This window comes from Lissotriton helveticus, chromosome 6, assembly GCF_964261635.1.
Source record: "Lissotriton helveticus chromosome 6, aLisHel1.1, whole genome shotgun sequence".
In the NCBI taxonomy this organism is placed as follows: domain Eukaryota; kingdom Metazoa; phylum Chordata; class Amphibia; order Caudata; family Salamandridae; genus Lissotriton; species Lissotriton helveticus.
Genome location: NC_136067.1, coordinates 516,449,863 through 516,476,636, shown reverse-complemented (window position 1 = coordinate 516,476,636; position 26,774 = coordinate 516,449,863). Strand labels below are relative to the sequence as shown.

The window sequence follows — 26,774 nt, the reverse complement described above, 5'->3', positions numbered from 1 at the left end:
AACCCGCCTAAACTTTAAAAAGGGGATTAGAGATCCCCTTGCAGGTAGGTGCAGTCATTGACTGCACCCACCTGCAAAGGAATGTCTATGTGGGTACATGGACCCCTTTTTCCCCCTCCAGAGTGCTGCCATCAGGAGGCGCACTAACAGTGCCCTACCTTTTAGATGGTGCACTGTCAGTGTGCCTCCTGACAGCTTCTTTGCCTCTGGGACCGCGTCTGTAATATGGCACGGGCACAGAGGCAATGGGATTCTCTCATTTGCATGGAGCACACCTCCGTGCAAATGAGCGGACGCCGCCTGAATATAGCGCTAGCGCTTTTTATGCTCCAGCACTATAGGTATTACTGAAGGGGCTGCACAAGCGCCTGCGGCCCCTTCTGTAATACCAAAGAGTGCCAGGGGCACACAAAGCGGGCAAAAACGCCTGTTGCACCCTCGGGGCACTTATGTAATACAACTGATGGTCTGCATACTCCTGTCATGCCTCCGACACAGTGAACAATGTGATCTTTGCTGCTGTTCCACAACAATGAAGACTCCAAGGAACTCACTTATTTCTGGACATTCCCTCGGCCCTTCATTGTGTTATGCATTTCATCCCTCCAGGTTATTCTCTGGGACACAAGAAGAGCAGTAGAGCAGTTTATCACTAAACATACCAGCTCTTATATCATCAAATCCAGAGAACTTACTATTAGATGTAAAACAGTCTTTCTCTGGTTCAGTGGGTAGCTGACCCTGCGCTCTCATCACACTGTGCCCGTGAGGTAGTGGACACAAAAACAAGTCTCTCTAGTATGGCCTGAGGCTGCTTTCTGGCATTGTAATGTAACTTCCTTCCAAAAGTATTCCACCTTCCAGAGGTGTGGGCTTCTTTTCAATGTAAGCTGTATTCATTATGTAAAAACAAAACAATAGCTCAGTGTCACACTTAAGGCACTATAATGTCCGGGTCAAACCTATAGTCCACTCGGCGAGGTTAGTTCCCATTGTCATACCTATGTCTGTACCCAGAACTCCTGTGTTGCAGCCACAAAGGAACTCCGAACATAATGACCTGGAACGAGCACTACTTGGAAATGTCAATGCAGTTGTAGGGACAGTCCTAAACTTTCAGTGGGGAAGTTGCAGGTGATCTCAACTAAGTGGGACACTTGGTAATTGGTCTGAGATAGCTGGTTGGCCTCCAAGCCTCTGTAACTTTCCGGAAAAATGTAATAGTTAATGCTTAGCTGAAAGGATGTGGTGTGAAGGATGTATATTGGTATATTAAAACACAATTATTATACTTGCAAAATAATGGGATTTACAGAATTGTTATTTTAGGTTAAGGGATACCAGAATAACAGCACAGAATACAAGTGAAAATAGTCATCAATTAAAAGTATGTAAATCAAGTAAATGTAGAAAAGAACATATTGAAATGCAGTAATAAAATAAAGTGCGCCTGAGTCACACCCAACGCACTTTGGGGTAGATTTACAAGCCCCTTCCTGCACAAAATCAATCTCCCCACGATGCAGACATCCTTGCACCATGGTGCAAGGGTGCCTGTGTCGGCGCATGGCAGCAGTTTGTGCGCCAGCTCAGGGGGAAGAACAGTGATGCGACATATTGTTGGAAATATTTTGCATCCCTGTGCTTCGAACGCAACGTGGCGCAGCAAAATGACTTTCGGCACCGCGCTGCATTAGGTTATTGTAGATCTGCCCCTGGCCTTTTCTGTGAAAATGAACCGAAGGCAAATGCAGTGCAAAATACAAATACTTAGGGAGTGACTGTAAAAACACATATGCGTGGTTCGCATGGCTACTCCTCATTCCCTGGGTATTCACTTGTGCGGCGCTGGCAGGGTGGTAGCGCACAGTACTGGTGTTTACGGGTGTGAAGTACCCACCAGTACTAGCCAGGGAACTTTTAGCTGGAGCCTCACTGAGAGCTGCGAAGTCTACGTGTGTATGTTTCCAGTGTCCTGCTCGTTTCTTTATTCCCTCCTTCAAGTTCTGGTTCTTCTTCTCGACTCATTACATACAGCTGCCTGCACCAGACATGTGGTGCCAAGTAATCCTTCAAACCGTAGAAAATGTATCTAAGTAGAGAGTAAATAACTGTACTGTGGTCATGCTTGATTAACGGGCGCCATCAAGTGGTGCCCAGCAGTACTTGCAGCCCTTTCAACTAATTCACCTTGTTGCATCCGAGGTGTTACTTGAGCAATACCTATCATCTCCTTAGTTTCAGATGTCTCCTGGTCAGTCTGTTATTTAGAGGGAGAATATCTGGCCTCGTGCAGTCAAGCACCAGGGAAATACTACTTATGGCATATGAAACATTCAGAAAAATGCAGCAGTGCTACTTGCTCGATTGTACTTGTTATATTATTTGAGGAACTTGAAATTGCAAAGATAATTTATATTTTTATTTTGTATGAGAATATTTCTCGAGTACTATGCATTTGATCACCTAAAATAAAACTAACATGAGCCAAAGTCCTGCACCATGTATCTTCCTTTTGATACTGGGAGCAGTACGAGTCATAAAGGGACCGATAGAGGTGAACATGGCCTTCTGCAGCTGAGTCCACGTTCACTTAATCATAGGTCTCAGTTCCACTTAAAACTGTTATCTTCTATACTTGCAAAGATATCTGTTTATTCTGAACTGCTCCTCAATCACCATTAACGTTTAGCAAGAAGGATCTTGAACCTGTCCACCATTTTGTTTCTAAGTTTACACAGAAAAACAAGCTGCAGGAGAAATTGCATCTGACTACTCCTTGCTTTTTCAATATCGTTAACAAATCAAATGATGGAGGCATTGTAAAAGCTCAAGTCCTTTCACAAGCGTAGCAGAGTGACAATTTATTGATTTTAAAGGGTTTGCGACTCTTTTTAAGTTGAGTGGTATTAGAAAACGTTCTGAATTCTGGAGTAAATCTCACACCAAGAGAAGGATTTGTTGGTGGAAACCATGAACCTATCAAAGCACACAGTGGCGGCTGATGACATTTGAAAGTGTCGGGTCGTAAAAAATCGGGTACACCTGTCATTTGGACCCAGCATACAAATTTGAAGGTATGCCTCACCGCAAACATGGATAGCGCACCCTATTTGTAATACGGCTGCAGGTTTGCTGCTATCTGCTACATTTCCACAAACTATACTTTTACAAAAGAAATAACACTTTACAACTAAAGTTTATGTTCTTAGTTAAGTAGTTATACGGTCGTCCATTGTTATTGGGCTTTGAATGGCAGCATTTTTCTTGCCATTGCATTTTGTACCAGGTGGCCTTAAACCAATCCCAAAAACATCTATCTTGCATATCAATTCATTCACTTGTAAGAATTAGCAGCTTAGGAATGGTTTTTGCAGTCAATTTGGAACACAACATTTAGTCGTCATTAACTCAGGAGTGATTTGACATAATTTCTGATCTCTTGCAACAGCTGGCCACAGGTCATTAAAAAAGAAAATCAGGGGTAACGTGTACAGATTACACAGCCATTCATAAAGTCCACACGATCAAACAAAAATTAAGGTTCTTGAAATGAACGTGCTGGTAACAGGCCGGAGTAGGAATGATATTTGAGTATGCAAACAATTCATCGCGCCAAACAGCCATATGGCTCCACTGAGAGTGACTTGGGCTTGTGCCAACTCAATATGTCAGGAGGCTAAGAAAACAAACACTGGTGCAATACAGTCCATCCAACTGCCAAGCACTGTTAAAAACACAAGTCAAACACGACACCCCTTCAGGAATGCATGATCCCAGCACTAAACAGTTCGAAATAACACTAAAGAATCAACATGGTCTTTTGGACAACCACATATAAAACATTGTGCAATACAATATCACGTTACAATTGTCTCTCAAAATGTCCTACTTTGAAACAACCTGAACTGTAAATTATGAGTTGGGCTTCTCAAAAGAACAGCTGCGGTTCACTGCGCAATAGAAAAGAAAATCCATCAAGGTCTATATTTAGGAAATAAACATATGCTTTCAAACATTCTGGCTTAAAACGTCCCAAAAAGTTCATAAAGTTACACGAGATTAAAAAACAACCACATACTGAAAAAGTATATACACAATTATGAAAAGGAAATATAGTGTATTCAAACTGGCTTTTTAAGTTCCAGGGTGTCACCATCATTCAGATCGGTGTTAAAACCTCCTCCCCAAAAGGTCAGTTTCTTTGAACAGAATCTAATTGCAGTGGAAAATCCAAGATCGCCAGATGAAAGGCGTATAATCTGCACACATACACCTATCCCTGAAGTGCTGCGCTGATTGTTTAAAGGTGCAGATGACGGACACATTCAGTTTTCAGGCACGGGGAGATCAAGTGATTTTCCGAGGCAGAATCACAAGTTGTTTGAGCCTCCCGCCAAGCCGGCATTACGGGGGGAGGGGGTGGAAAGGGATAAGTTGCGCCGCGGAGGGGATGGGGGGAGGCGGTAGGGGTTTAAGGGAAAAAAAGATATAAATTAAAGTAAACTTACCAGAGACTCCCGACTCCCACCGTCCTGGTTTTTGAATTCCTGCAGGGCACGTCGAGTCACGTCATCAGGAAGGCTGCAGGGAGCCTCCCTCCCCCGCAGCGTTGATTGGTTAGGCTGCTGCCCACCAGCGTCATTTTCTTTCTGTATGCAGCAGCATACAGAGAGAACAGGGAGAGTGGGTGGTGTTTCGCGGGGGCAGGGAGGAGAGGCTTGCCCACTGTTGGTAATACTGTCTGTTTGGGCAGCCTGAGGCCGCCCAAACAGACAGTATTAACAACAGTGGGCAAGCCACTCCCCCCTGCTCTCGCGAAACACCGCCCACTCTCAACCAGGAACTTCTGCTTTCTCGCCGTGCGAGAAGGCAGAAACAAATGGTAGTTATTACCATTTGTTTCTGCCTTCTCACACTGCGAGAAAGCAGGGGTGCGGCGCCCAAACGCCCATATAGAGGAGCCGCCACTGAAAGCACACTTTCTGAATAAAGTTCGGCTTTCATGCCTAGGTCATTCACCACTTGCACTTTACGCAAAACCAACATTGAAAAATGGGAAAATACATCTTATTCCACCCTCCCAACATTTTTCACCCGTCACACATCTGCATGAAAATTGGCATGCCATACCTTAGCTGACTATGTCAAGTCATTGCTAAATTTGCCGCAAATCCTTCCAGGGTGTAAAAAGCTGAAGGTAAATCGAAAAATGCCTTTTCGATGGAAAGTGCAGCTGTGAAATATTTTATCAACGTATTGACACCACTAAACCAATCTGCAGACCGTTGTCATCGTCAGGTGTACTAGGATTATGTTATAAACATATCTAAATAATGTAGCAAATTTCGGGAAAGTAGGAGGCAAAGAATTAAAATCATGCAGCACATTCTATGGCTGTATTGTTTTCATCCATTTGAGCTAGAAATAATATTTTAGTGAAATCTACATATTTAACAAATTATATGGCAAATTATATAAATTCATTTTTTTAGGTAAAGGCTGTAGTCAAAGAATGGAATAAAGCAATTGATCTTCACAATTCTCCATTTGTTTTAGCAACAGTTTATTCATGAACGGTGAACACAATCTAAACATCCTAATTCCAATCAGTACATATTATTAGCTGGCCTGTCAAAAGAAACCAGTCTTTCAAATTAAATTCCCCCAAATAAACATTAAGGGTAATGTGTGATAGAGTTCTATATTGCCATCCCGGGGTTCTGGTGACATGCACAAATTAATCAACTTTTGGTCTCATGGTTTATGATGTCCCTAGAACCCATTTCTTGCAATATAGCACAGTTTCCTGTAATGCCCCCCCCCCCCCCACCCCAAGATTGCTCTCTCTCTCTCTTTCTCTCTCTCCCCCTTCTGGCTTGCTCTCTCGCTCTCACTCTCTTGCTCTATCTTCGAGAAAGTTATATCAGTATTTATAAGCTTGAGAAAGGATGATTCGTTTTTTAAGCTTGAAAAATTATGTTTTTTTTAAAGCTTGAGAAAAGATGGTTTGTGTTTGTGACCTGGGGTAGTACCTCACTAACAAGGATAAAAAGCAGTTATGAAGGGGCGGGAAGGGGGTCGGCTGTTTTTTACCTTTATCTATGACAAAACAAGGGTCATGGGTCATGGAATCAGGTATCTCCAAGCACCTCCCTCAGTGTGAATGATTTATATTGCACCTCAGAAGCGTAAGGCTTCTGATGACTTACAAGGTTGAGGCCAAGCCAATACAAAGCGGCTCAAAAACATTATACCAAAACAAATTAGGTGGTGCTGTATATCTGTTTGCTTGGAAAGGGTAGTCATATTTGATAAAGGTTTGGTGTAATATTCAGAATCCACCCCAACAAATCCAATTAGGGCCACTGGGTGATTGGTGTGAAAGGGACTTTATTTATAGAAAGACTTACTGCACAGCTACAGCAAAAATTGTTTTGACCATAGATGTATTGAGAGCTCTTCTGTGCCAGAGAATGCATACTCTCAAATGCTCTCAGGAATATTAACTACACTTGCAAAAGCGGTTTTTCCTTTCGAAGACTGGCCACTGCTCCACACAGCAACAATGCAAGTGAAAGGCCTTTAAATGTAAATGAGTGAAATATCTATGATGATGCTACTTACAATTATTTGTCTTTTTTAAGGGTGATCTTGGTGATCAAGGACTAAAAGGCTTGCCGGGAGCAGATGGCTTTAAGGTAAGTAATAAGGTTGTCAAATTAACAAAGTCAAACTCTTTAAGTAATAGGCTGTCAATTAGAGGAAGTAGTGTGTATACGTTATATATAAGCCTAGTCAAAGAACAATTTTGGAATGAGTGACAGGACATGTTGGAGTGGATCTTCTTGTGTGGATTACTGTAGAGATAGGAACCTCCACTGAATAGTCAAAGAGTTGTGATTTTGGCAACCATAAGTGTAATTATGTTTATGGAGTCACATGCCTAGGGAGGAGAATGTATACATTTGGAGGAAGAAGCAGAGCCCAGGTAGTGACTAGGTGTGCTCGTTGTGTACGGGACATTGGGAAGTATTTCCCTCAGACACTGAATAATTGAATGAATCTTTGAATTTACACTTTGGGGGACCAGCCGAAACTGCGGAGAATCAATAGAATGAGATATGGGATCCGCTTGACAAAAGTTGGAAGCGAGTCGTTTTAAATTGCCAGTGAACATGAACATACACATTGAATATGGAACATTTCTTTAAATGTCATCAATGAGAAAACTTCACCATTCAGCTTTCCTTTGTAGTCATCCTGCCTGTGTTCACATTTCAATGCTGCTTCCTCCAATGGTTGTATCCCAAGTGTTCACAATGTCATCCTCCATTCTAGCTGTTCTTCTTCTCAGCATCTCCCAACTTCTGCCATCATCATTTTAATCGTACAATGAAGTGTCACACTTCATACATTTTTGTTTAGATATGTTTTGTACTTAGTCCAACAGTGGTACTCTAAGTCTCTGCCTATGCACAAAAGAAACGTAGACAATTTGGAAAGTGAGTTTTTACTACATGACAACACATTGCTACTAGTTTATTTTATTGAAGAATGCATGGGATGGCATAGGCAGTTTTAGAAAGGGAACGAGATATGTTTCTGACTTGTATGAAATATCACTATTAAATTCACAACTAGGATTCAGAGACTTGATGTAAATGAGCAATTTAGTATTAAGTAGTTAGCCTGGCTCCAGAAACAATAATTGACTCCTGACTGAGTTAAATTTACCTGCTATTGATTGAGAATAGTGACTTAAATATAGGGATTCAGCGTATGATATTGTTTGATATTGACATCAAATTGAAGGTGAAAATATGTTAATATGCTGAATTCAGCGACATTGGTTAATGACGGGATCTTAATGGCGGAGGACACTGGGTCACACGAGAGCAGGAACAGTCATATTGAAGATTAAAGATTGCTTTTTGATGTGATATAATATGACGGAAAAAAAAGTGGAACTACTGGATAGGCATGGCATCCCCATGTGTTAAATCTACTGATAAATCGAGTAGGCAAATTATCTTTAGCAGTTCCCTGCGAGAGCTTCCATGATGTTACCTTATACTGAGAGTTTTATGTCTTAAGATACAAACAAATCGTTCTAGGACAATAACATTTCCCAAAAATGTATTATGTTGAGTATCGCTAAAACTTTAAGCACTTGAGATAAATCATTAAGATTTGCAATTGTTCAGAATTTTCTGCATTCTGTGACTTGAATGATATATTTTAGTTATTCTCTCATAAATTATGGTGTGTCAACTAGTACGAGCACTAGTTGTTTTGGGAAAGAATTGGAAGAATGGAGATGCAGCGGGCAATTCTTTTTTCTTTTTTTTTTGTCCTCATTTGCCGTGACCTCGTTCCAAGAAGTATTCAACCACCTTATTGTCATTCCAGGAGAGAGCAATCAAAACATGACCTCTTCCTGTACTCGGACAGATATGTGACATTGGTGGAAGGTACTTTCAGGAAGATCGTGCTCCATCGAGGCCTATCACAGCCTGTTGACCCTTGATTCATTGTTATCCGACAGACCCCTTCTGGACCATGGAGTAAAAGGGCATAATCATCGGACCCGGGGGGAAAAAATAAATAAATAAATAAAAAAATGTTTTAAAAAACCCCGAAGGCCCGAATATCTCAGTGTCTCCAATTGATTAATAGATCCCAGAAGGCAAGGCTCATAAAACTTCCTGACCTAGCTGTATCTACCTTTGATGTTTCGTAAAGGGATAACAACCATTCTGCATGGGTTGGGGGGTTGGGATCGACCCAGTGTTTGCAGATTTGCCTTCTTGCAAGGAGAATTGCATAGAAAAGGAAGGTCCTCTCTCTCCCCTTAATACTGTCTTCTAGTCCAAATATAATTAGTGCCAGACTGAGGAAAATCGGGGTTTTGAGAATTGACTCCATGGTAACCCTTACCTCTTCCCAGTAGCCACTTATAGCAGGACAATCCCAAAACATATGAATGTCGGAAGCTGCTGGGAAGAGGCACTTTCCTTGCTGGAATTTAGAAAGCCTTTGCGGGGAAAGATAAGCCCGGTGGAGTGTAAAGAGATGGTTGCGTCTTAACCAAGCAGGTTTAACAGCTTTGTTCAAGAGACTGAGGGAATTTAACCATAGATCCTCTACTTGGGTCCCCAATTCATCCCCCCACAATGCTGACGGGAGCTGAAATTCACCGTCCGCCTCGTCCATAATGGACCAGTACCAAAAGGCCACCTCCTTACGCCCCGTTTGTCTTTCTTCCAGGTGTCCCTCTAAACAACTATGGCCCCCGACCTGATCATTTCTTTTTGACTGCTCTCGAGACCAGCTGGCTAATTGCAGATATTTGAATCTAGATAGAGCTGGACCGACCTTCTCGAAGAGCACTTCCCATTTCACCAGAGATCCTCCCGCCATCAACTCTCCCCAACTTAGAATCCCAGCTTCTCGTAATGGGAGAGCGAGACTATCTTTTAAACATTGGGGGATCCCCGGGGATTGGGGCGAGATTAGAAAAATATGCCAACCCAACTCTAGACTTTATCTGAACTCATTGTCTCAGTAGTGATTGTAGAGTCTTTAATCTCACCTTCTTGAAGAATCTTTGATGACCAAACTTAAACAAAAAGCCCTCAAGCGGGAGATTTGACCCAGTTAACATAGCCCTAAACATCTTGCCATTTGAGTTGTCCACAGGGGGTCTTCAACAACATCCTGGAGTATGACAGCTGAAATAACCAAGCATAATATTGCAGGTCCGGTAATGCGAGCCCTCCCTTCTCCCTCCTCCTTCTTAATTTTTTCTACGCCAGTCTAACAGATTTATAGCTCCAAATAAAAGAGTTGATTTGCTGCTCGCATTTATGGAGCTGTTTGGGCTCAAAAGCAAGTGGAATTGAATTAAAGATAAATGTAAATCTCGGGAGGATCGACATTTTCACTAAATTTGTTTTCCCATAAACCGCTAAAGGGAGGAAGGACCATGCTCTCATTAGTGCCTGTGTCTCACGACAGACCCAATCTAGATTAGTCTAAGCTAAGGTACCAATGTCGTGTGTGATCTTAACTCCTAAATGCCGGATTGAGGGGGTAACTGGAAGAAGTAAGTTATCTATATTCCAGGTCATCAGCTCAGTTTTCCCTGCGTTAATTTCGTACCCAGAGACCCGTCCAAATTCCTCCGCCCTTTTTATGACTACCGGGAAGGCCTGAGCTGGGTTTGTGGTGTAAATGAGTTTATCGTCGGCATAAAGTCCGACCTTCTTCTCCCAGCCGCAGAATGTAAATAGCGGGATGCTACAATCGTCCCTCACGATCAGGACGAAGGGTTCCACATAGATGTCAAATAAGAGTGGAGAGAGCGGACAGCCCTGTCTGGTGCCCCTCATGATTTTAAAGGGTTCAGTACGGGAGCCATTCACCAAGGGGCTAGCCCTGGGAGCCCTGTATAAAAGGTTAATTGCTCTGCAAAAACTTAGGCCCAAGTTGAAACTTCTTCATAGTTGCATCCAGATAGGGCCAATTGACCCTATCGAATGCCTTAGTGGCATCCAAGGTCATGATGGCCAGAGGGAGGGCGAAGGTTGTGGCGATATCAATTGCTCCAACCAGATCGTGAGTTAGGTCTGCCAGCTGATGTCCCCGTATAAAGCCCTTTTGGTCTTGATGTATAATCGTGCCGATCTCCCTCCCAAGCCGCGCCGACAAAATAGCGGCAAAGATCTTATAGTCGTTGTTTAGGAGCGAGATCGGCCGATAAGATCCACAATCAGCCGGGTCTTTACCAGGTTTTAAAATCAGGGCGATGTTAGCATCGCCCCAAGTCTCAGGTGGTAACGCTCCATTCAATAAGATGTCGTTAAACAGGTCTATCAAAGTTGGTACAATAGCCAAACCGAGAACCTGATACAGCTCCCCAGGGATGCCGTCAGGCCCAGCGGCCTTCCCCTTCTTTAATTGTTTAATGGCGTTACTGACCTCTACCTCTTCAATCTCCTTATCCAGACGTTCACTCTGCTCCCAAGCAAGCACAGGAAGTCTGGCCTTTTCTAACCACATACCCCTGGCCGCTGGCTCATCAATGGTCTCCTCTGTATAAATAGACTGAAAGAACTCCTGGAAGGCTTTCCCTATGTCTGTATCCGAGGTCTTAGGGCAAGCTTCTCCCTCAACTCTCACATCCCTGATATGGTTTTTAGCCCGGTCGAATTTAATTTTCCAGGCTAACACAGCGGCCAATTCTTAAATGTTTTGTGCCTATATAAGTTTAAATCAGGATCAGCATACTTTAAGATGTGTAGTTTGTGCTCAGTATTTGCATCGTGGCAGGAATATGCGTATTTGAGGTTACCTTACAGTGGGCAATGCGTATTTAACCTAGAATTGTGATAGGGGCAGCGTTGTCAATATGATGATGTACCTCAAAGTTTAACTTCTGTCATTATTTACAATTATTCACAATGCTTTTAGATATTCATTGTGCGTCATACTCTATGCCTACTTCAAGATAGTGTGAGAGGTTTCGTGACTTTTGAGTCAGTGTCATTGTAGAAGAGTGCCCCTAATTCCACCAACGTGAGGAAAGCAATTTTTCAAATGGATTTTTGTTTTATTTCTATGTAAAGAAAAAGGAGAAAAACAATAAGAGAGCAATCACAAACGTGTGCTTTTTCTATGACACTTGATTATCCACTCTGCAGACAATTCACTAGTACCACGACTGACATGTTTACACCTTCGTTAGCTGGTTCCTCAAAATGAGCAAAAACATGCACAAGAGTGGTTACACTGATGTTCGTGATCTTGCCCCTTAGTCTGTAACTTTCAAGGCCGTGTGGATTTCACGATCAGTAGTAATCAGCCACTGTAGTAATTACCTTTTTGCCATTCATAATCATTGCTATTTGAAAAGCTCTTTCAGTTTACCGAGTCATGTTGGTTTTGTGGAGTACAGAGGAGTTTACTGGGTATTGCATCTGTAAATGTTTTCTCCTGTAAATATCACAGTACATTTTTACTGATTTTAAAAGAGAAATTAGATAGTCATGATTCCTGCCAAGTGTGATCACTTGTGAACACGTCATTTCTAGATCACTTTCACCAACACGGCCTGTGAGATGTTAGATTAGAATGTGATAGGAGAAAGGAGATGTGCGAATTTATATGTATTTACACTTTCTTTTTCCTTAAGGGTGTTGGAGGATCACCAGGAGAGAGAGGAGACATTGGCCCAGAAGGAGAAAAGGTATTTTTTTGATTTTTTTTTGCAGTGTTTTGATGGGTAGTGCAGTTGAAAGTCTAGTTTAACCTCACTGTTTTAGGTAGCACTTTTCAGTATTCCTTATTTTAATAAGAATGTTTTATTATACAGAGCTGCTTTCGTCCAGATAACAATGTTTTTTTAAAATTTGTATTGGCAAATATCTGATCCAAAATCGTGATATAATATTGTCAATGACCGGACATTTAAACCTCATTGCACCTGTTTTTCGTGAAAATAAGTTATGTATCTGTGAAATGCAACAGATTTCGGCGTCTGTTCTTTAATTTCTCATGTTTTCTCATTCAGTGTGTTTACCTGAATGCAGATACGGAGCTCCCAAACAAAAAACTGCTTGGTAAAAGATGAGCATGATGTACAACACTGTGTTGTGGTCGCAAACTCTGAGATTCACAAAATCACATGGTTTTCATATGCAAATGCAAAACAGTGTCTTGTGATGTACAGAACCTCTTTTGGGACCCTTGCCGAATCACAATTGGAGGGGGCATGAGTGCGCATCAAGTAATTCCAGTTCACAATGGAATTAACCATTGTTTGTACACACTATTTATCAGTCATAGACATAGATACCATAGTTGGGTGCAATCTGATTTGCAAAGAGGAAGATGTTCTTGTAGGATAGTCACCCATTCAGGAATCACATGAGGTGGTCTTGGAGGGAGGAGACATGGTCCAAGGGACCAATGCATGCTATATTTACAAATGGGACATGTTTACTTTTCTAAATCAGCACCTGTCCTTCTGAAGAACAAAGACCATTTAAAAAAAAAAAAGAAAAGAACACTTTCCTATTTGGGAATATGAAAGCTGGGATGCGCTCCTTCACCGTTTGTGCATTCATAGCCAATCCAAGAATGTCACAAATAAAAACATGCAACATTTTTGGGTCATGCATGAATTGGAATTTTGGAGATGATCTATTGGTACATGGATGATATCTCAAATTCCATCTCTACTTGCAAACCAGTGTCTACGTGCAATTTGCCCTTATTGGATTGCAAAGAAGGACTAGTACATCAGGCCCTATGTTTAATTAAATATCTGTGTGCACAACATTACATGCAATACAAGTGATTTTTTATTATTACAGGGAGATGAGGGAGAAACAGGATTTGAAGGAATAATGGGATTTGCAGGAGTAAAGGTAAGACCTACAAAAGTCATGCATGGGTCACTGGGTTTTATTTATTCCCAATGCTGGTGCAAGGTAGAGACACTTTTTGTTCTTTACTGTCTTGATGATATGGATATTTTAAATCATGTGTATGTTCCTTGTCCTTTTGATACCTGCGTCAACGCAGCAGTTGAACATGAAGAACAAATTGCTAACATGTATAATGAATGCACAGTAGAAGATAATTCGTTTTTAGACAAAGATTAAATTGCAAACTTTTTTTTACCTATTCATATAGCAATATACCATGGCGACTTCGGTTTTAACATTTGTCCAGCTGCATTGTACATGTACATTTACTGCATTAAAAAGGGGTGCATGGTAACGTACAGAGGTTGTTATGGATTCCTTTTGTAAAACATCAACTATTTAACAATTAAAAAAAAACATTTTAAAGCACATTTTAGAAACATAAATTACAAGAAATATTTTGAAAACTTTAATGATTCATAAGGCAAGGTGGAGGATGATGCAATCTTCAAATATATACCACTTATACTGTGAATTATATTTCTACTGTGAACTCTGAATAAAATTGCATCCTTGTGCCATGAAGGTTGTTCTGCAGCGCCTTCTTCCAGTGGAAAGGCTCTTCATTTTTATGGAAACAATATATTAACTCAAGGGTCATTTTAGCTGTACCAAACTTCTTATACTGTTGTTTAATACAGTCTATATGTACTACTCAGTCTTCATGTGTTTTAGGGCATTTTCAACTGCTTCCACACTGCTTCAGAAAAGTTTCTGAGCACTTTCCTTAATGATGTATCAAAACCAACAGTTTTCATTTTTGGGGATCGTTGCCATTGTCGGTTTCTGGGCGTGTGGCTTTACTTAAAATGGTGGCCCTTCCCCGGCTGGTGTACTATTTCGGAACCTTGCCCATTTGGATACCAGTGAGGATTTTTAAACAACTTACGTCCATGATCACAGGGTTTTTATGGGGCACTGGGAGGCGGCAGGTTGCCCTGACAGTACTGAGTCGTTGAGTATCGAAGGGTGGGGGGGCGTTACCTCACTTTGAAACCTATTACTTGGCTGCGCAGTTGCAGTGGTTGGCGCAAAGATTGGCGATGAGGCTGCGAGGCTCAGAAAAGGAAAGAGTGGAAGTCCCAAAGATGCAGCTGCTCTCTCAAATATTACTGGACCTCCCTATTCAGCACTCTTTTGCTGAGCTACATTTGCCTTTGTTGCATACTAGTTTAGCTGCGGCATTCTGCACCACCTGCAGTCGTTTAAATAAGCAGTCTGGCATGCCCACGAAGAGGGCATTGCCAAAGTCCAACCTACTGACTAGCAGGTCCTGTGTAACTGATTTTCTGCTTTCCAGGGGGATCTGTGGAAAGAGCCTTCTTAGAAGCTTTAGGGTGGCAAAACCTTTCCCACATAGAGTTCGTATGGGATTTATATAAAGACGGGATCATGCTGCCCCTTTGTGCTCTGCAGGAGCGATTTGATTGAAGAGGGGGGGACTTTTTGCTCCATGCTGTGCTTACTGCGGCTATCCGTGCACATTGGAAAGAGGGTCAAGCGGAAACTAGGGCTTCTTTAGGATGTCAATATATAGTAACTGCAGCAGGGAAGTATAAGGCGGTCACATGCCTGTACAAGTGTATGACCCAAGAGAAGTAGCCCCCTTTGGACGTACTCAAGCGAAAGTGGGAGGTAGATGTGGGAGGCGAGATACCGGAAAGGGCCTGGGCAGAGGTGGTGAAGCGAACGTGGAAAAGCACCAGGAATGCCCGCTTTCAATTGGTTCATTTTTATTTCTTACATCATGCCTACCTCACACTGGCGAAAATTAAAACATACTTCAACACAGACAGAGATGAATGCCCAAGGTGTCGAGGAGAGGTGGCTGACTTTCTGTATGTCAATTGGGGGTGCCCACTACTAGCTAGTTATTGGAATGAGGTAATTGCACTGTTGAAGGATGTGACGGAAAGAGAGCTGGATGTGGCCCTAGGGACATGTATACTACATTGTGTTGGAACTGGCCCTTCTTGCAGGGTCATCCCCAAACTTTTTGCTTCTTCCTCCCTTATTTTTCCTGACCCGTGGCTGTTGGCAATAGGACTCTGCACACTTTACCACTGCTGATCAGTGCTAAAGTGCATATGCTCTCTGTGTAAATTGTTATTCTGATTGGATATACCTGTTTGGCATATTTGTATCACCATGAAGTCCCTAGTAAAGTGCACTGAGTGTGCCAGGGCTGGTGATGACAAATGCTACTAGTGGGCCTGCAGCACTGATTGTGCCACCCACAGAAGTAGCTCTAAAATGGTGTCTCAGGCCTGCCACTGCAGTGCCTATGGGCAGTCTAGAACTGCCATGTCCTCCTGGTCAGTGTCCCCACTGACCAGGCCTAACCCTTTCCTTTTCGTGCACTTCAGCCACCCCTATGGAAGGCCCAAGGTACCCCCCTGGGCAGGGTGCAGTGTATGTAAAAGGTAGAGCATGTACTAGTGCAGGTGACATGCTCTGGTAGTGAATGGCAGCCATTTTCGTTTTTCACTACTGTAAGGCTATCTTGCTCCATAGGTTAACATGGGGGATGCTGGCTACAGTGGTTAACAGCATTTCTTCCCATAGGAACAAGATAGGACATAGGTATCTAGTATCCCTGAACTCAGAATTTAATAACACATCTTTTAGGAAAGGTTGTTTTTAAATCCTGTTTTTGAGAACAGCACTTTTAGAAAGTTGCTGTTCTCTTGTCTGACCCTTCTGTGTGCCTGGGCCTGTTTGTGTATTGACTGTCTGGTTTGAGAGTGACAGGGGCTGGGGAATTCCCCAGGAGGCTGGATGAGTCAGCACTAGGCTGAATGACTGCATTTGCAACTGGAGTGGTGGGAGGAGTTAGCACCTGGGCTGAATAGGGCTGTGCCTGCCTTCCACAATGCTGGCTTCACCCCCCTGCTGGGCGGCTGAGGACCCTGCCCCTCACTCTGAAAGGAAAGAAGCAGCCAGCAAAACAAAGTACTCAGGAAACACCCAGAACTGGTTCAGACCGGGCTCAGGGCCCACATGCACAGAGAGAACAAAGACTTTAGGGGTATAAGTACAGGACCCCTGACAACAGAAAATTAGATCATCCTGGAAATCAAGAAGGAACCTCTGCCAAGGAGAAAGCTGAAACTGAAGAAGGAAGATTGTCCTGCTGTTGCTCTGCTGGACTGACCTGTTGCTTTGCTGCCAAGGAGAGGGGAAGGACTTTGCTGCTGAGCTGTGTCCCCTGTCTTGAAGGAATCTCCAAGGGCCTGAGAAGAGCTGGCTCCCTGTTTTGAAGTCCCAGGAACAAAAGGACTTCACCCCCAGCTTCCCTGAACTCTGCTGAGAGAGTTCTGTCCTTCCTAGAGTGCTTGATCCAGTTGTGGGGCCTCTGGAAGTTGTACCTGAGCTGGGAAGCTTGAAACTAAGCTTGAGTGACTTTTGAACTTGAAAAGTGTCGCATCGCTCGCTTGCGGAGTGCATCCCCGACAGTGCGAGAAGTTTCCCGCCGCTACGGAGGTCGAGATCGTCGCAGCGCCTGACGCCGCTGCCAGAGACGTCGCATCCTTCGTTTGCGGGACGCACCAGACCGGTGCGGGGGAATCGAACATCGCTGCGAGTATCGTCGCAGAGCCTGTCGTCGCTGGGTGAGATCGCCGCACCGCTTGCTTGCGGACCGCATCACGTCGCTGCGAGCATCGTCGCAGAATCAACGCATCGAGGAGCTGCGAGAGAGAGGATCCCCGCTGGACCGCGCATCGTCGCCCCGGAGATCGTCGCAGCCCCTACGAGATCGTCGCATCGTGCCTTTGCGAGAACAGACTTCCTACGGAACCTACGCATCGGAATCCATACAAGTGGCCTTCCTCCCCATACAGACCGGATTCATCGCAACACGCCCGCTGCTGCAGCGGGGCTGTCGCATCGCCTCCCCAGGGTCTCAAGAGCAACGCATCGCTTGTTTTCCACCGCACCAGCTTCTGCATTTGGAACTTTGTTGCAACTAAAAGGTACTGTGAGTAAACGTGACGCAACTGTGAACTTTTCACGCATCAGTAGAGAATTCTATCGCAACGTAGAGAATTCTAACGCAACCTTAAGAACTCTTTTTGAAACCATATTCTTGAACTGTGTATGTTGGATTTTTGTCGTTTTGGTCTTGTGTAGTTTAGATTAAAAATACCTTTATTTTTCTAAACTGTTGTGGAGTCAGTTTGTGGTGTTTTCACTGCGTTACTGTGAGTGTTGGTACAAATACTTTACGCATTGCCTCTGGTTAGCCTAGACTGCTCGTGCCAAGCTACCTAGAGGGTGAGCAGGGGTTATCTCAGAGGGTTATCTCCTTGCCCTGACTAGAAGCAATGGTCCCTATTTGGACAGTGGTACCTACCTCTGCCAACTAGAGACCCCCAGATCTAACATTGGTGGTCAGGCGGTGGGATTTGAACTTGTATTTGTACTTGACCCACAGTAATTGGTGTACATCACTAGTGAGTGCAGACCACTACACCACCACACACTGTTTGTTTTTTCCGGTGTCCTCCTGGAATTATTTTTGGATATTGAGACTCTGGCTAGTGTTGCACCTGTAAAATCCTGCCAAAATGGAAGTCAACTTTTTCCACCTGTGCATCTACACAGAAGAGGAGATAAAAGCCTTTTGCAAGAAGAGGGGGCTGCCCATGGAGAAAGGTTCCACAAGGAGGGATCTTGAGGCATGCCTGTATTCCCATGAGGCCAGAATTTGTGAAGCACCATTAGCAGATGATTCTGAGGAGGAGGACTTCTCTGACAGTGAGGAAGACAAAGATGAGTGGCTCCTTGCTACTGAGCAAAGGTGCAGAGAATTAGACCGGCTAAGCAAGGAAGGTATGATCCGGTGGGCCTTAGCCCAAAAAGAAAAATGGGACGCTCAAGGAAGGAGCTTTGCTGAGTTGGAGGTGGAGTCCAGCTCAGATGGTGGCAGCATGTTTATGATATCTAGTGCTGAGAGAAAGGTACAAACACCCAGAGATATGGCGCCTGACTTGAGGGAGGGGGTCGACATACATCAGGGGGTTCAGGTTTATGATATAGTTCCAGTGGAGTGCAGTGTCCCTGAAGTAGATTGGGAGCCTGGCACAGGGGACCATATTCCTAGTGGTGGGAGGGACACTCTACTGACTCTAGAGGAGAGGTACAGGGAGAGGGGTTCCCCCATGGTAGAAACCATGGTGTGTGTGTGTGAAGACCAGCCAGAAGAGTGTGGGTTGTGTGACAGAGACAGTCAGATACTGTCTTGCCAGTCTCAGAAGAGTGGTGTGGGGTACTTGTGTGAGGCACTGGAGGGTGAGGCAAAGGGTAGCTTGGTTAACAACTGTGGGGGGCTGTGTGATTCATTTGTTGGAGAGCATATTTTAAGTCCCTGTTTTCCAGAGCTATGCCAACACCCGGTGGAGTGTGAGTTCTCTGAGCCCAGAGAGCTTGCGTTGGAGGCAGATCTCTTGGTGGATTCCAGAAAGTCTGAGGAGGCATTGGGGAGTGATCCCAAAAGGAGTGGCTTAGGTATCTTCCAGACTTGTGAGGTGGAAACGGGTCAGTGTAGCCCAGTTAGGTCCCAGTGTAGTGAGAGCGGTGTAGGGGCTCATGTCCGGTCTCAGTGGAGAAGGAATGAGTGTGGGGTGGTGTGTCTCATGGTGCCCGAAACCCAGTCTCAGGGCCTGGAGGGTTCCTTAAGGGAACACCAGGTTGGGGACCTAGACTGTACTTGTAGGCCATTTGAGGAGGATCTCCTAGTGTCTGGTGAACGGGGCGTGCCTGTAACCAGGCCTCCATCAGTTCTGGTGTCTGGCAGTGCCGCTCCATTTGGGAGGGTACAGAAGTCCAGACTGAGGGGTGAGAGGGGGAAGGAGTCCACAGTGGGAGAACCAGTGGGTCAGGGACCAGTCGGAAGGGCGGAGTCCCCAGTGAGTGACCATGGTGACCTCACTTCTGTCCTGGGGGATCTTCCCGCGCTGTCAGGTGGACAGGGGTCGGGAGATCTGCGCCAGGCAGACTGTCACAGGACACATGAGTTGTGTGTCACCCTCAAGGGGGTACTATGTGAGTCCCCAGAAGTCCTGGTGTGCCAGGCAAATGCACAACCGCAGGTTTTGGTCCCTGGGTTCTGAGATCAGGTTCAGGATTTGCCTGACCTGGAAGGAAGGACATCTGTAACCAGTGTCCTGACCAATATGGTTCCCAGGGGTACCCCTCCAGTAGGGAGGGTGCAGCGCTCTGGAAGGGGGTGCAGAGGGAGGGAGCCCTCGACCCTGACCCCGGTACAACCTGAGGGGTTAAACCCTCGGTTGGGAGACCAGTTGCTGGAGGGAGGTCCTGAACTGGTAGGAAAGTTGTGTTCTTGGTTGTCTTGGTGGACAGGGTTGCCCCTGGAAGGAGGGCAGGAGTCTCACCCTGGGGGTGGACTGGGCCACACCGTTGTATTGGCCAGGTGGGTACTGTCTACCAGTAGAGGCACCTCAGTGAGTGAAGTCCTGGTGCGCCAGGCAAGTGTTCCACTGCAGGGGTTAGTCCCTGGGTGTGGAAGCCAGGTTCAGGTGCTGTCTGACCTGGAGGCTTTGGAGCCTAGGTTTGAGGGCCAGGTCTGGGGTGTCCCCCCTGACCTGGAAAACCAGTTACAGGATAGCCCCCCTGAACTGGTGGATGAATGGTGCGGTACACCTGCCACAGGTGCCCTGGCTATTCTAGAAGGGGGTACCGCTCCAGGTTGGAGGGTACAGAGCCCCAAGGAAGAGGAGGACCTGGTGTGGGGAAGCCCACCTCAGCCTCTTGTCCAGCCGCCGGATACTGGTCCGGGACTGGTGGGTCAGTGCCAGGATGTCAGACCTGACCTGACAAGAGAGGGAGTGGACAAAGGGTGCCAAGCACCTGGGGCTACTGCCCCCCACCGTCTGATGCCACAGGGGTTTGGGAGCCATGAGAGGCATGAGGCCTGGGTCTCATCCCTGATCACTGTTGGTGGTCACTGTGGCTTGCTGTCGGTATGTTGGGACACACCTGTGAGTAAATTAAGGTTAGGTGCTGTACAGGTGGTGTCCACAGGTGAAGAGAAGGTTTCCACATGGATTGGCATGGTGGATTCTGAGAGTATGGATAGAGTGATCCAACTGGGTTTAGGACGGCGTAGAACAGGACTGCCCTGCTGTGTGGGCCAGTTTCCGTGTTCTATCGCCTTAAGCAGGGAATCCCATCGAGGTATCGTTTGGTCTACCCTGGCTTTAGGCTGGAAGGGGGTTGTGTTGGAACTGGCCCTTCTTGCAGGGTCATCCCCAAACTTTTTGCTTCTTCCTCCCTTATTTTTCCTGACCCGTGGCTGTTGGCAATAGGACTCTGCGCACTTTACCACTGCTGATCAGTGCTAAAGTGCATATGCTCTCTGTGTAAATTGTTATTCTGATTGGATATACCTGTTTGGCATATTTGTATCACCATGAAGTCCCTAGTAAAGTGCACTGAGTGTGCCAGGGCTGGTGATGACAAATGCTACTAGTGGGCCTGCAGCACTGATTGTGCCACCCACAGGAGTAGCTCTAAAATGGTGTCTCAGGCCTGCCACTGCAGTGCCTATGGGCAGTCTAGAACTGCCATGTCCTCCTGGTCAGTGTCCCCACTGACCAGGCCTAACCCTTCCCTTTTCGTGCACATCAGCCACCCCTATGGAAGGCCCAAGGTACCCCCCTGGGCAGGGTGCAGTGTATGTAAAAGGTAGAGCATGTACTAGTGCAGGTGACATGCTCTGGTAGTGAATGGCAGCCATTTTCGTTTTTCACTACTGTAAGGCTATCTTGCTCCATAGGTTAACATGGGGGATGCTGGCTACAGTGGTTAACAGCATTTCTTCCCATAGGAACAAGATAGGACATAGGTATCTGGTATCCCTGAACTCAGAATTTAATAACACATCTTTTAGGAAAGGTTGTTTTAAAATCCTGTGTTTGAGAACAGCACTTTTAGAAAGTTGCTGTTCTCTTGTCTGACCCTTCTGTGTGCCTGGGCCTGTTTGTGTATTGACTGTCTGGTTTGAGAGTGACGGGGGCTGGGGAATTCCCCAGGAGGCTGGATGAGTCAGCACTAGGCTGAATGACTGCATTTGCAACTGGAGTGGTGGTGTGGAAAAGTAAATTTTGTCATGTTCTGTGTCCCTACGTGTCATCCATCATATGTTATGTGTGCATGACCAATATGCATATGTTATTCCCCATGTCCGATTAATGACGCAATTACAGTTGTGTCCACCTCTAGTATGCTAGTTTCCAGTCCTCGTGAATACTACGAATATCAGGCCTATGTAAAGTTACGTTGCCACGTTTCTCAGTGTGCACGTTATTCTATTATAAAGTCCCCGTTTCTAGGCCTCAAAAGGGCCCGGACATCAGATTCAGCTCCTGTCTCCTGAAGCCTCGCTGAGGAGCGATACAGCCCCCACCTGTATCCTCGACCTTTCACTTACTTCCTGCCTCGCAGTGCCCGGTGCAGCTTGGCTCTGCCTCTGAGTCTGCCAAGACTATGTTATAGTTCCAGTTATCAGTTCAGTCCTCCTTCTCTGCATTCCTAAGCTACTGAACTGCATCAATAGTTTCCGTCATTGTCTAGCCTATGCGTCTCCATGTTAAGAGAAATACTGTATTTAATGGTCATTTAATATTCTTCATCACGCACTATATGTAGAATAAATGCATGCTCTAGTCTTAGAGTCAGTTAGCTTTTCCCCTCATGACTTCTAGTTTATATCAACATGTTCTCTAAACATCAGATACCAGATAGGGTCTAGGTACATGTCGCTCCGACCCTCCAGACTTTAGTCTCTGCTCCTAGCACAGAGTTCATAGCCCCCAGCTTCTCCTAGTAACACGTCATTACCAGTTTGCGCGCACCATTAGGTTAGAGGTCCCGGCTCCTTAGGTAGCCCCCTCCTATGTTTCCGCCCATTCATGACATATTCTGTTACGTTTGCATCACATGTCTGAGTTACACCTTCTTTTTACTCTTATCTTTCGCGACTGCTACGCGTCACGCCTTCTGCTCCACCCACTGCTACGCCTACTGCAATGTAATGCTATGTGTTTGCGCTATGTATATATACTCATGTATTGTTATTAAAAGTTAGCGCGCTCATCCCAGACCCAGCCCCAGCAGCTGCTGGGCCCTGTCATCCTATTCCTATGCAGGTTGTCCTGTTCCTGTCCTCATGCTGTATTAAACCTGCAAAACTCCTACTACCTCGAATCTTGACTCTTATTTATTGAGCTATCTGTTATGATATATGTCTAGTCAAAAATAGGGTATTATTTATTTATTTACCACATAATGGCGCCCGAATAGGGACTTGCCCTTTCCCCACGCGTCGGTGAAGCCACGCCGACCCCTGACCCTCTGCAGTCGTGACGGAACTCTTCTGCGCAGTGGCAGATATTTCTGCTCAAGTATCCCTCAGGCCCACGGAGGAGACGGAGGAGGCGGTCCAGCATCCAGACGAGACGGTGGAGGAACGCGGCGAGTCCCGACCAGAGCCCAAGCCAAGAGTCCAAGGTCCGAGGTATCCGGAGGTCCACCCGTAACTGAAGTCCGAAGTCCGAAGTTCGTCGTCGTAGCAGTCCAGTCCAGTCCGAGGCCTTCCGTTCTTGCTGCCCGGTGAGTACCGTTACTGGGGTGGTATCTAGACAGGGTCAATTTGATTGACTCTGGTCTGTGGGTTGGTGGTACACAGTCCCACAAACGAAGTGTCCACTTCGGTGGATGCGGGTCCTGACGTGTCTCTTTAAGAGACCGGTAAGTTTCGTACTGTTTCAGCAGTGCATCTAGTTTCTGTTCTAGTCAGTTTCTGTTCTCGAGAAAATTCACGTGTTCTGTTCTCAGTATTTCCAGGTAGTATTCTGTTCGAACTGTTATTTTAAATGTTTTTCATGTATTCTAATGTCGTGGTATGAATGGGAAATAAGTATCGTGTTCATTGTGTATTGTATCATGTCCAGATTATAGTCCAGTCATGCCGCTCTTCTCAAAATTACGTCAGTTAAAAACTAGAAAGGGTCTGCTGGAAGCAGCAGTTCCCGTCCCGCCTAGGGACAGTCCAGGTCACTTTATGTATCAGAAACATGGCATAAGTGCCATATTGTATCTAGATTTATGGGTAGAGTATACCAAACAGTTAGAAGAAAAGTATAGATGGCCCGTATCGGGTACATGGGATGCCGAATGCATCATGCGAGTAGAGGAGGCATTATGGAAAAAGAAAGCCAGACAATCACAGAAAGACGCCATCGAGCTATGGCGCAAAGAAGCTCATAAAAGAACCGAAAAAGAAATCAGAAAGTCAGAATTAAGTAGAGAATCCCAAGAACGAGCCCAAGAAAGAGAATTAATCGAGATAGGTGAACGAGTTAGAACTGAGCAATCAGACAGACAGAGGAATGCCCTCATTAAGGGTATGTATCCTCTTCTTGCCGAGGGCTTGCCAAAAGCGACCCCGGAGGCATCCAGTAACTTTCCGCCACCATTAGTTCCGACCAAGCTACGTCACAAACCGACCGCAGCTGATATTTTTATTTCGTCCTATCTGGACGACACAGTCCCCGAATATGTAAATCCTGTTCGCGCTCCGCCAGTCCCTGTAAATCAGGTAATTCCTGCTCCTCCAGACACCGGGGTGCCCTTAACAGCTCCCCCGGGTCAGCCCGCCATACAAGTCCAGCCCACGTTACAATTACCGACCCTGCCAGGACGAAAAGCATCAGTCGATGATTCTAGTTTAGGGGCCGCAGGAGGAGGTCTTCCCCAAACCCCGCCGCCATACAAGCGTTTATCAGCACTCGAATTACATGCTCAAGCATCACAGCGTACTCCCAAGAGTAATAAGTCTGTTGCAGAAATCAGGCAAACCCTTGGCGAATGTGTCTATGACCCAGTTCCAGGCGAGTTTAATATGGTTTTATATTCCGTACGCGTAAGGAGAGTGACCGAGTATCTAGTCACCCTGCCGAATATGAAAGAAGATCTAGACAGGATATATCGTTTCATCCGTACAGGGGATGACCCACAAAGTATTAGTGATGCCATGTCTCAAAGGAAAGCCGAGATTCAGCGCATGATATTAAAGTTCTTAATTAACTGTCTAATAAGAGAACAAGATTACCCGTCTAAAGACCCGGAAGAAATGAAAACTCTAACAAAGTGGAGTGATAATATAGCCGAAGGAAAGCACAATACCATTAGTGCCATGGAAAGTATGTATAAGAAAATCCGTAGAGAGATAATAAAGATACACGAACAGCGTAAAGCAGCACAAGTAAGCGAGAAAGAAAGTACCTCTGATCCTGAAGAGGAAGACGATGAGAATACTGCCAGAATAGCGTATGTAGGAAAACCCAGATTTCCAGATCGCCATTTACGTCTAGAACCCAAGTCTATTTTCCATCATTCAGCACCAGAACAAGGTTCCCTAGAACAAGTATTTCAAGCTACCGATCACATTCTGAAATCACGAATCGGTTATAGTGAGTTAAGTACTATGCATGAACAGGAACTAGTCCGATCGGCAGTCAGATGGATTACTGATTCTACCACTTTTCCAGACGAAATAGTGGCACAAATGTTTCTGAAAATGCCCCCAGCCGAGCAGCGACTGGTGGGTATGTATATGATTCAGCACCTCATTACTCTGTATGAGGGTCAACATTCTGATCCAGGCCCGTTACATGATATCCTGAACGAATTACTCCAGTATAGATGGAGAGGTCTAGGTACCGATTTAATTAGTGTCATTCTAGAACAGCGCCACAAATATAGAACATTCTTGAACCCGCATTTTGTCCATGTCTCACCCCCAGAAAGTAAATCATTCTACATAGACAGACAGAATCCGTTACGAGAAGTCCACCCAGTCAGAGGAGCGGGTGGCGAAATGCAACGAGTGTTTGTATACACTCCGATCACAAAGATGGAACTCCTCGAAATGAAGAAATTAATTCCCTGTCATGACAAAGATCCAGCAGGGTTCCATAGAGAATTAAAAGACATGCTCCGTATGGGAGAATACACTTACCCAGATATCATTAAAATGTTAAAGGTTCTGCTGCCCGCAGGGGTGTATGAAAAGCTAAAGGAAAAAGAATGGGAGGTGGGAGAGAAAAAGATAGATTGGGCAGTCCTAGAAGCAGAAGATAAGATACGTGTACCAGGTACTGGTCTTGGAGAGAAATGTAAAGAATTACCAGAATTATTAATTCAAGTTTTACCCAGATTATTGACAACTAGAAAAGAAGACTGGGATGCAATCTCAGCCTGTAAACAGAAACAAGATGAAGATATTAGTGATTTTTATTCTAGGTTTGAAAAGTGCTTTAGTATCAACAGTGGCCTCAAGACAAGTAGTGAGTCATACCCTCACCTTTTCGTTACCAAATTAGTCGAGAATTCAAGTCCACCAATTAAAAACCGAGTTTTGAAAGTCGAAAGCACCTGGCAAGCAAATACTCCGTCCCAGATGCTCCAGATGCTCCAGTATCACCAGAATAGAATCAGGGAAGAGCAAGAACACGAAAGAAAACGTATGAAAGACACGAAAATGAAAGTGCTAGTTGCACAATCTGTTCCTCAAGACAGTCAGAAGAGGGGTCCAAATCAAGCCAGTCATCCTGCAGCACCCGTTAAAGGGAACTGCAATTATTGTAAACAGCCAGGTCATTTTATAAATGAGTGTGCAGTTCTGAAACATAACATAGCTACTGGTAAGACTAAAGAAAGACCACGTCCGCCTAGACAAGAACAAGTTTCACAGACTCCTCAGCCACAGAATGCACAACAGACAGTTACAGTACCGCAGCCTATTGCTGCAACACAGCATGTTACATCGCAGATGTACCAGTATGCACAGTCTGAGTATCCAGAGTACCAGCCATATTCATGAAACAGCCTAGAGAGGGAGGTAGGCTTGCCTCTCATCGAGATACCTGTAGATCAAGAAGGTCCCTATGTTCACAGTCAAGTATTAGGGAAAGACAGAAAGTTTTTGATTGATACAGGGGCAAGTAGGACCACAATTAGTCATGCCGAAGTTCCAGGGGCTCCGCTCTCAGGCTCAAGAAATGTTTCCCTTGGATTTTCAGGAAAGCCTATCGTTAATGAGATTTCAAAGCCAGTCACTCTAGAAGTAGGTCCATTGTCCCGCACTACTGATCTGTTACTTACTAAGTCATGTCCAGAAAATCTATTAGGCATTAAAACACTGAAAGAGTTAGGTGCAGTTATATGTTGTTCCCCAGAGGGAATACGATTGTTCCT

The 26,774-nt window shown here is 45.0% G+C and overlaps 1 protein-coding gene across 1 annotated transcript in view; it reads left to right on the top strand.

The window, feature by feature from the left end:
* Window positions 1-26,774, top strand: part of COL21A1 (collagen type XXI alpha 1 chain) — a 388,231-nt gene that overhangs the window by 229,764 nt on the left and 131,693 nt on the right. The window contains exons 10-12 of the mRNA XM_078646805.1: window positions 6,648-6,701; window positions 12,197-12,250; window positions 13,380-13,433. Of these exons, the coding sequence (XP_078502931.1) occupies window positions 6,648-6,701; window positions 12,197-12,250; window positions 13,380-13,433 (162 nt within the window). The remainder of the gene's footprint in view (window positions 1-6,647; window positions 6,702-12,196; window positions 12,251-13,379; window positions 13,434-26,774) is intronic.